We start from the raw sequence: 11,239 nt of genomic DNA on the forward strand, positions 1-11,239 counted from the left end.
CCTAAGGATCCTTTCATAACATTCATTTTGTTTATCATACAAAATAAATATGCCATTAAAATATGAAACCTTGTGATGTGACATAGCATTGAGAAAGTCTTAAAAATGGACACTGTCTCCACTGTCTTTTATTAAGTCTTCATTGTTTCAATTAACAATAAAATAGTGACAAAATATGTAGTGTTCCTCATTTCCCTAAGTTTAGAAAACAAAAACTAAATATTAATCCAAACTTTCCCTTCAAATCAAATACCCATAAAAAGAAAATAAAAACTTACTTTTCCAAATTTTCATTTAAAGAGCACAGCCTGAAATTCCTTTTAGGTTTAAGATACAGGTCAACATATGTGGAACATAATGCTATCATCCCTTACTAAAAATTTAAAGTTTTCTTAGAAAATGCACATTTGTGGCATATTATATAAACGTCTGTTTGGGACATTAGAACAATGAACCTGAAATGCCCTTCAGATTTATTATTTCCATGGTTGGAGGAATCTGCATTTAAGCATTTCATGCAGAAAAATGAATTACCTTTGAAATCAAATAAAGGTGTTATTTTCTCCCAGTTATCATGCCATACTCATCAATATCTGGCATAAGTAGTAGACTTTCTTGACCTGTTCAGCTGCTAAAATAGCATAACAGTCCAAGATCTTTAACCTTCCTTTCAGTCTATTACTTCACAATCATCATGAATCTCATCACCAGAGGATGATTAAAAAATAAATAAATAAAGTAGAGCAAAACTCAAGGAAAATTAATGTCTTTTAATTTAAATTTCCACTTGTGATTGAGTTCCAAGTCATTTATCAAACAACAATATTCACTACTTATAGTATTCTTTATGGGAGAAATTGATTGAATAGAATGAAATAAAAGACAAGTCTTAACCCACTAAGGGGTTGTCAATTAACAGTACTGACAACAATACACGGCAGTAAATCCTAAATAAGGCACTTGTTTATCGTGGAAAGAGACTAGACTTAAAAAATAAAAGTTTAAATTTTTTACTCTAACAAATCTTGGTTAAGTTAACCTTTGAATCTTAGAGATCATCGTACCTCACTCACAAGACTTTTATGAGAATTAAATGAGAAAATTTATGTGAGAGCTTTCTTGTTAACTGTAAGATTTATACAAAACAAAGGTATTAACAAAGGAATTTAGCAGCAGAAATCATTATAAGCAGGTCTTATATTAGGAAGGTTTCTATACATGGGAAAGTAAAGAAAGGCATCTAGACATGAAGAACTATTAATAAGGATAGTTAAGGAGGCAGTCTGAAGCTATACTTTTAAGGGAATAGTGAGAAAAAAACTAGGAAGCTGGTTTGTGGGGGAGCAAAAATATCAGGTTAAAAGTAAGAGGTCCCCAGCACAGCTTACCTTTCAACATGTCAATGTCATCACGTTCTATTTCAGCCATCCATTTGGGTGGTGAGCTAGTAATAGGCTGTCAAAAAAATCAGAATATATCCATTCAGGTATGCACAAAGCGTGAAGTGACCCTACTCTTCCTTCTTATAAGTCACTTGCCACACAGCATGCAGATTGTTTGAAAATAATGATGAATTATAATTTCTAAAAATCCAGATTTCTCCAGGCTCAGATATAGCCTTGAAATAGTCACCTTACGAAATAACACTGCTCATCCTTAAAGTGGGTCTCAGAGAAATGACTGTGACAGGATTAGGTCTGACTCCTGTTATTTTTTCATGCATAACACAGTAGTATAGCAACAAAATAAATGACTTGTTGCAGGCTCTCTAGAGCACACCCCATGCTCTTCTTCCCTCTCAGGCTTTGCACCTTTACTTTTTTCTCCTAAACTCAAAGGGCCCCCCCTCCCCGACCGAGACTTGCAACCAGGGGAGCAATGGGCAGCGGCAGCTCATCCCAGGCTAACCCACTGAACATGTCTCCAAGGCCCTCATTTCTGCAGCTTTTCAGTGAGCTAACAGCAGCCCCACGATGGCTCATTTCTGTCACTGTGCCTTTTACCTCTCAATGAATTCACAAGGCCCAGCGTGGTTCACTTCTTTCCTGTAATGATTCTAGGGAGTCAAAGTAGAGCACTGCCCAGGCACTCTCCTGTTGCTTCCGCTACCCTAAGCCCTTCTTTTGTTTCATTGTCCACAGCTTTAATAAACATACTCTCAAAATAAAATAAATAAAAAGAAATTACTTGAAATTCAGTTCTGGGGAAAGCTTCCAACTAAAATGTTTGAAACAATAATCAGTAGGCAACATTGTCTAGCAGAGAATATACAAAGAACTGAGAATGGGAAAATCCTCAATTTGTCAGAACACTGTAATGATCATCACTTGAAATTTCATTTTATGATAGATGTTTTAAAAAAAATTTAGAATTTCAAGTTATCTTCTCATTTCCAAAAGTGAACTTGAAATTTGAAAGAGCCCATTCTTAGAATAGTTTTGGCAAGTTTTCCATCCTAGTTGCAAGTAAGAATCATCTATCATGTAACAAAGAAGCAAACCAAAAAAAGAAACAAATGACCTGGCCATACCTCAGATACACTGATTTAGAATACCAGGAGTGGGGGAAGGGTCCAGCGGAGAAAATAGAGCAAGAAGCATTACATATGTATTTTTAAAGCTCCACAACTGCATACTGACAATTATTTTGTACAGGTAGGGGTACAGCTGAGAAACATGACTTCAGCTTTGAGCTCTTTTTCTTTTTAGAAAATTAATATTTACTCAACACTGTGTGACTAACAAAACACTTTGCATGCATTATGTCATTTAATTTTCAAATCAACCCTATGAAGCAGGTATTATTATTCTCATTTTACAAATGAAAAAACTAATATACAGGAAGATTATAAATCTCTTGCCTCAGGTCACACAGCTAATGGAGCCAGAATTCTAAATCCATGTAATATGAGATCAGATCACTACTCTATACTATCTCCTCTAGAAGGCTCTAGGACAAATATACCATTTCAGGAAACAAATTATACCAGGCAACCTGGGATGACCCTGAACCCCTAGAAATAAAACTCAATATGTTTGTGCATACTTCTACAGATAAAATGTCGATATTTAATCAGATTTTCAAATAACAACATACTCTAATAAATAGCTATTTTAAAGCCCCTTGTTTACATTTATGACTCAAAATACTTAGTTGTTACCACATACAATTAACGAAACTGGAAAGTCAGTAAGAATAAGAATATAAAAAAGTTAAATAGTCCTGAATGGTATGCCTCAGTGAGTTGACCATTCTCCCACAAATGGAAAAGTCAATGGCTCGATTCCTAGTCAGGGCATGTGCCTGGGTTGTGGGCCAGGTCCCAGTTTGGGGCATGCAAGAGGCAACTGATCAATGTTTCTCTCACACATCAATGTCCTTCTCTTTCTCCCTATCTTCCCCTCTCTCTAAAAATATAAATAAATAAAATCTTTTTAAAAAATTAAATCAGGTAACTTTCTACTCCATCTACGAGACAAAAGCTGATTTAATACTAATAGCTACCGACTATTGTTTATTATGTTCCAGGTACTATGCACAGTGTTTAACACTCATTAGGGCATTAAGAATCCTATGAGGTAGTTTCAGATGAGAAAACTAAGGCTCAAAAATGTTAGAAAAGTTGCTGAGGTCAGATTATTAAGAAGCAGATTCAGAATTCAAATTCAAGTGTGTCTGACTCCAAAGCCCTACGCTATTCTAAACTCCTCATGCTTAGGCTAACAGAGCACAGGCCTCCTTACAGGAAATCCTAGCTCTTGAAAAAAGTGAAAAGAGGCTACAAAGTCAGGCTCCCTCTGAACAAATACTTTCATGGGACCTAAAAGCCACAGGCCCAGAGGGGCCTTAATATTTAACTTAGTACCTTTAACTCTAATAATGAGTAAAGAATGCTGAGCATATAGTAAGACACTGTGAGCTTTATAGTATAAATCCCCAATGTTTTAGTTTAACAGAAAGAGCATGGGCTTTGCAATCAGGCAGGCCTGTGTTCAAATCCCGACCTGTTACTAGGACTTGAGCAAATAGCTTATCTTCCAAGTGTTTTTGTCAGTCAGTGCTTTTAACATTGGGCTGAAATGCTTCTAAGTGTGGTGTTAGAGTGAAGATACTAGTAATCAAACTAACGGGCTCAGAGTCTGTTTCTGCCATATCTAGTCTATAACCTTGGATACCTTCTTACTCTGTGCCTATATCCTTGTCTGTAAAATGCCTCATATGGTTTTTTGAGGATTAACTAACACATTTAAAGTGCTTAGAACAGTGCCTGGCACATGGCAGACACCATGTAAATGCTATTATAATATTATAATCATATTCTCCTAGTTGTGGGAATATATAAGACAACATATATACAGTATCTAGTACAGTGCCTACTCCCCTGGAAGTAGAAAAGTTGTGGTTCTAATGGATGTCTTCCTCTGGTTTCTGATGAACCACTGAGAAATTTCAAAAACCCTCTAAAGAGGTATAAGTTAAGGTCATAATGTCTCACATAAATGAAAGAAAACAACTTCAGGTCATAGTCTAGGCAAAAACAATGCTGGTGTTACATTAAATATTTCAACTGCCTTGCATTAAAAGCATTCAAGCTAAGAAAAGAGGCTAATAGACAAAGGTCAAAATGCCAAAATAGGGCATTTGGACAGAGAAAGATATTATCATCAATTAACATGATAATTATATAGACAGATCTCCAGGGCTGTAGTTACAAAGTGATTTAAAAGACTATGACATTATTCTTGAAAACAAAGAACTAAGAGATAGTGAGCTTTTACCAAGGAGCAAGACATTGGATAAACTTTAATAGGTAAGTAAAATATTACTTACACTTTTGAAAGAGGCTGCAAATTCAGCAACACCTGGTACTAAAAAGAAAAAATACATTACTTATTCAAAAAACTTTTAGTGTCCCAGACAGAGAGAATTTAAATAGTAAGAAGCAAACAGCCTTATCTTTAAGGAGCTTACTGTCTGGAAAAGAAGAGAGAGTGAATCACTAATTATAATATTGTTCAAGTGCTCCAAGAAAGATACCAGGTGCTAAGGAAGGACCCCCGCCTACCACCACCACCACCACCACCACCACCACTACCACCACCAGAAATAAAAAATAAAAAAAGGAAATCTAAATCTGACTAAGGGGAGAGGAAAAGCTTCTCAGAGAAAATAATGCCTCAACGAAACTTTGAAGGATCAGGAATTAGCTGAATGGGAGAGTGGCAAGATACAATATCTCTTACCAAATAAAAGTTTAAATTTCCTTTTTAGGTATGCTGTTCTGCCAATCCAATTGTTTATTTAAATGTCTCACAGGAAGAATCACATAAAAAAACAGAAAAATAAAAAGCAGGTATTTAAAAATAAAATGATGTTCAATCTCACTTAGAGATATACAAACTAAAAATAATAAAGATCAGTAACATTCAATATTAGGTAGTGTGTGAGTAAATGGGCACTCTTATACATAGTCATCCTCTTCCATGTGCACAGATATTTGTGCAAGAATATTCACTATTAAATTATTTGTAATATCAAAAACTGGATATAACTTAGGTTCCCAGATAGGGTATGAATAAACTATGATATATTTATACAATGAAATACTTTAAAAGAATAAAGCAGATCTACATCTACTAACATGGGAGTATTCATTAATAAATTACTTCCTCTAGGCGGAGTAAGTTAAGCTGTAGACCATGCACATATGACCCCATCACTATATCCCCCACGAAAAAACAAAACAAAACCGCTCTAGCCCTGGCCGGTGTGGCTCAGTGGATGGATCAAAAAGTTGCCAATTTGATTCCCAGTCAGGGCACATTGCCTGGGTTACAGGCCAAAACCCCAGTTAGGGGTGCACAAGAGGCAACCACACATTGATGTTTCTCTCCCTGTCTTTCTCTCGTCCCCTTTCTCTAGCAATAACTAAAATCTGTTTTTAAAAAACCCTCTATATACTTAAAAATATGTATTTATTTGCTTAACTGAATAAGTATAAAAAAGGCCAAAAGGATTACACCAAACTATTAATGATGATTTTATAAGAGAGGAAATACATTACATATCTCTGTATTACAGATTTTTTTAAAAAATAATTTTTTAAAGGTTCTCTATCATTTTCTGAGTTGCACTGTGTCCTGAAAAAATTAAACCACCAAATAGCTGTTAACATTGGATCGAAGAATTCAGTCTCTTCCCTTTGAAGTAAAATTAAAATTTTAACCATTACAGTTAAATGATATCTGTTCAAAAATCTCCCTCAATGTAGCACTGGTTCGCCTGTATTGATTCTGATATAAAGAAACCAAGAACTTACATTGTTCTGGCCAAAGGTCTGGTGAGGCACGGTCAAGTTTTTCAAAACTTAACAAAGATGCTTCCAGATCTGTCCCTAGAAAAAAAATACCAAGATGAGCCAAGAAGACACAAAATATGTTAATTTATATTTTATAACATTTCAGTCTCAAAGAACATAACAACTAGAACATTCATTCATCTGGAAGTCTAGGGATCTGATTTGTTTAACTACAAAAAAATCTTATACAAATGAATCATTCTCTCATCAAATTCACTTTACCGATCTCTAATGTTTTAGTGGGGTTAGGAAAAATGACTACCAACAAACCCACCAGCACCTTCACTCATACTCTTAGACTTTCTTCCAGTTACAATCAACTAAGTGTCCCTGCTCTCAAGAAAAACAAACTCCTCTCCTAGGGTTCTGAATTCCAGCTTCTCTTGCTCTATCAAAGGCATCATAAATAACATCTTTCTTACACAGTTTCAACTGTCTCTACGGGCTCATACTCAGCTACAAGCAAGCATGCTGTAGAATTTTCCTTCTTTGAAAAAACTTTCTTGACTCCATTACCGCCCCACTTCTCCTTCATCCAAAAGTTCTTGAGTTGTTTATCTATAATGCTGCCTCTACTTCCTCACCTCACATTCTCGTCTTAACCCATGACAATCAGGCTTCTGTTCCTAGACACACAGAAACTGCTATTGTCAAGGTCACCTATAATCTATGCTACTAAACCCAGTGATCACTTCTCTGTCCTCTTTTATGGGGTCTCTTCACAGCATTCGCACACTGACCACCCTCCTTAACACACTTCACTTGCAGCTTCTGTAAGACCACGGTACTGGTGTTTCTTCTTCCTCACTGACCCCTTCCTCATTCTCCTCTTCCACTCAGGCACCATCCTAGGCTGGCTTCACTCTCTACCTAAAGACTCCTAAGGAGATCTCATCTAGTCCCATAACCTTTACATCCAATGATTCCATATTTATATTTCCAGTCCCAATCTTTCCTTGAACTTCAGAGTTCTACATCTAAGTAGCTACTTGATGTCTCTATCCATTTACGTGTGTGAAAAATCCCTTTGTCTAATATGTTTAAAACCATACTCTCCCAGTCCTCTATAACTCAAGAAACAGTACTGCCACAAAAAACCCGAGTTCCCAAAAACTCAGAGGCCATCCATTCTTCATGCCTCCCTTTCCTCCACCCTTCCATAATAAAATATTAATATACCCACTAGTTTCTATCTTCAAAATATATCCTGGAACCAAAATAATTAACCAAGGAACCATCATTCTATCCTGGACTACTTCAACAACCTCGTAACTGATCTCCCTTTATCCATTCTTACCCCTTCCCCCCCTACCTACATATCTATTCTCCACAAAGTAGTCAACACTGATTTTTTATAAAATGCCAATCAGTTCATGTCACTCTCTAGCTTAAAGGACTTCTTCCCAGCTAAATCCATGAATTTGTATCTACCATGACCTACATGATTCAGCCTAATTCTTTGATACCATTTCCTCTCCACTCTTGCCTGGGCACTCAGTAGATACTGGATATTAACAACAATTAACATTTGTTGAATACATATTGTATGCTAATTAGCTGCATACATTAGTTACTGTAATAATATAAACAGTAGTTCTTAACATTTTCTGGGTAAGCCACATCTTTTGAAATCTGGAAAAAGAAAAAGGAGAAAAGAAAAAAAAAAAGCTGTGGGCTCACTCCCCAGAAAATGTACACATATACAAATTTTTCAACATGAACTTTTCTCTAAATTGTATTTTCTCCCAAACATTCTAAGAGAATTTCCAATGACATTCTAATTGATCAAGAACTCAACTCTTAACAAATTTCCTTAACTAAAGCATCCAAAAATTGTAAGAAAGGAAAGCTGTGTGTAATACAAAACATCAATTTTCAAATTCCTAAGGGATGTTACCAATGGGAAGCTCAACCATAATAAAAATAAACTTATTGAGGGTAAGAGCCAATAACCAACAAGGATGGCCTTATGAAAACCAGTCAGGGGCATAATTCAGACTCTGCTGTGAGTCTTGCTTTCATAATTTAAGTAATTAAGTAGATTTATTTTCTTTTGATTTTCTCCTTTTCAAAAGAAGTCCCAGGAAATTTACCATTAAAAAGGCAAATGAATAAAAGACCTAACCTTTCTTTTTTTTAAAGATTTATTTATTTTCAGAAAAAGGGGAAGGGAGGGAGATAGAGAGGGAGTGAAACATTGATGTGCAAGAGAAACATCAGTTGGTTGCCTCTTGCAGGCCCACAGCAAGGGACCTGGCCTGCAACCCAAGCATGTGCCCTGACTGGGAATGGAACCGGCAACCTCCTGGTTCACAGGTGGGTGCTAATCCACTGAGCCACACCACCCAGGGCAATGACCTAATTTTTTTCAAATCAATATTACTTGATTTAAGGTTTAAAGATAAGGACAGGTGGAACACTAAAAACGAGTGAGAGAGCTAGGCAGGGAAATATTTTAGGATGATGTACTTATGTAGAAGCTGAATTTACATTTAAAGTGCTAAACTTGATTTCCGTCAGATTAAAAAAAAGATTAGACAGAGAAGTGAAACTTTGTAAAGGATGAGACTGAGGACTTTTAAAAATCAAGAATGCCAAGAGTAACAACGGAGATGACTAACAGATCAAAGGAAAAAAATATATAATGTTTCCAATACTCTTCCTGGCCAAAGAAAAGAAATTGAGAAAACACAAAAATCAAACACATGGAACAGAGCTAAAATCTCCAAAACTTATAAATCAAAAATAACCTCATAATAAACTAAAAATTTTAACAGAAATTACTTATACTTCTGTCACTTGGCTAACTTTTTAAAAATTGTGGTAAAATATACATAACACAATTTACCATTTTAAGTGTACAGTTCATCAGCATTAAGTACATTCACAATGTGGTGCAACCATCATCACAATCCATCTCCATGACTCTTCACCTTTCCAAACGGAAACTCAGTACCCATTAAACAATAACTCCCCATCCATTCCCTTGGCTATTTAAATGCCCTCGCTCCCCCTTGTTTTTTTGTTGTTGTTGTTGTTTGTTTGTTTTTTCTGGGAAGAAAAGGACATTTTAACCAGAGAGCACCAAGCAGGAGAAAGAATCTCTTTTGACTCTGAACATCAATAATTTCTTACACAGTTTACCTGTACTCAAAAAACTTCAGGACTGGGTTAACCTGAAACTTAAGATGAAGTAATATTATTTATGTATGTATCAAATCATTCTTTCACCTATGATCAAGACAGACTTAGAATTTATAATCTACTGTGATAGGGGCAAAATTAACAGAATAACTATGTGACAATAAAGGTACTGAGATAGTGAACAATGTTGAAGATGGGAAAATCCATATACTACATTCCGGGAGGTGACATCTAAAATTAAGACCTGAAACTGCAAGAGTTTACATGGCTGATTAATCCTTTCTTCTCCCAAAGCACCTAGCATTATGCTTTTCATTTAGTAGATAGCCAATACAGTTTTCTTGGCCTCGGTTTCCTCATTTCTGAAATCAACTCCCAAGATTCCTTCCAAACAAAAAATGCATTGGTTTGAGGAAGGTAAACTACATATCAATGAAATGGACGAGGGGGTGGGGGCAGGAGAAGCAAAAAATGAGTTCAGAAATGACTGCAAGACCCTAACTCTCTTAAGCAGAATCGAGCGCAAAAGCGTATGGGCATATCCAAACCACTTAGCTGCTGGGATGACTTACATCTTAGATTATATATAAACAGGTTATATTATAGATTATGTTATATATGTAAGTCGTTCACTCACTCAGCCTGAGAAAACACATACAGCAGAAGCAAGAGAGGTTAGGACGTGTGCAAGACTATACTAAAAAGCTCAATTCTCATTTTCTTTGGGACTCTCATGGCCAGGGGCCGGAAAGATCCCCCGCTTCTCTTGCTGCCAAGACAACCGTACCAATCCGGGGAGACAGAAGAGAATCATATTTAGTCCCGGGATGAGGTCAGCCACCAGTCCCAGTAGAGTTGGAGAGAATCGTTCCAGGTGATCAAAGAGAACTGACCCCTCAATGGGGCGCCCCAGAAGAAAGCTACAGCAAGGGATCTCCTTTCGCCCAGCATTATGCCTCCTCGGCCCTCACTGAAGTGAGATTAAGGGAAGAGCAGGGCCCGGGATGGGTCCCTCGTGGGTGCCCTCCTCCACCCGCCTGGTACTCAGCGGGGAAACTGGGAAGCTTCGGAGCAGCTGTGAAGGATCGGCGAGCTGAACACGCACCCGCATTCTAAGGAAGAGAAGGGGAAGGGAAAACAGAGGAGCCCAAGAAAGAAGGGTAAATTCGACGGGCAGACGGAGAGCGGAAGTCACCAGGGGAGCAGGCGAAGGAAAGATCTCTAAGCCGGCTCTTACCCTCTGTGGGAGACGCCATCTTCCAACCCATGTCACGTGACGGGGCCAACCGTCGGCGGGAAAGCTACGACTCACAAGCCACGCCCTCAAAGAGAAACCCTATCCCCAACTCTTGGTCCCATCTCTTTTCCCCCGCATAGGGCTCTCTTTGCCTAGCCCCGCCCCTAAAGCTGGCCGCAGCACCTCGCACACTGGAATAGGTGGAGCGCTTGCAAAATTCTAGGAGGGTTTTATTTACTTTCCTCATTGTGGGGTGGGGCCGCAGTCTTCCCTGTGGCCAATCGGGGTTCCCGGTTAGGGGGCGTCTTCCCTCAACGCTGAATATAGAGCATCCAAGTTAGGGGCGTCCTCCTACTTCAGCCAACAGAATTTGCTGAGGTGGGAGAGGAGGGCAGCCCTTTCACTTCTGACCAATCGCCTACCCCCAAAACTGGGAATGAGGGGTGGAGTCAGGAGTCAGGACGAATGATTGGTTGGCGGAAATGGTCGTCTCCACCAAT

At 37.7% G+C, this 11,239-nt stretch overlaps 1 protein-coding gene across 2 annotated transcripts in view; it reads right to left on the bottom strand.

The window, feature by feature from the left end:
* The window catches only part of LIN52 (lin-52 DREAM MuvB core complex component), a 96,690-nt gene extending 85,747 nt beyond the window's left edge, over positions 1-10,943 (bottom strand). The window contains exons 1-4 of one of the 2 annotated variants that reach the window (XM_054567277.1): positions 10,740-10,943; positions 6,320-6,394; positions 4,831-4,862; positions 1,389-1,455 (exon numbers count right to left, since the gene is read on the bottom strand). In XM_054567277.1, the coding sequence (XP_054423252.1) occupies positions 1,389-1,455; positions 4,831-4,862; positions 6,320-6,394; positions 10,740-10,770 (205 nt within the window). In that variant the 5' untranslated portion in view covers positions 10,771-10,943. Of the gene's footprint in view, positions 1-1,388; positions 1,456-4,830; positions 4,869-6,319; positions 6,395-10,739 lie in introns of both variants that reach the window. The other variant, XM_054567276.1, reaches the window with a different exon arrangement.
* Between the last annotated feature and the right edge of the window lie 296 nt (positions 10,944-11,239).

This window comes from Pteronotus mesoamericanus, unplaced genomic scaffold (assembly GCF_021234165.1).
Source record: "Pteronotus mesoamericanus isolate MK-2021 breed Mesoamerican mustached bat unplaced genomic scaffold, CSHL_Meso_final contig_182, whole genome shotgun sequence".
Taxonomy (NCBI): Eukaryota; Metazoa; Chordata; class Mammalia; order Chiroptera; family Mormoopidae; genus Pteronotus; species Pteronotus mesoamericanus.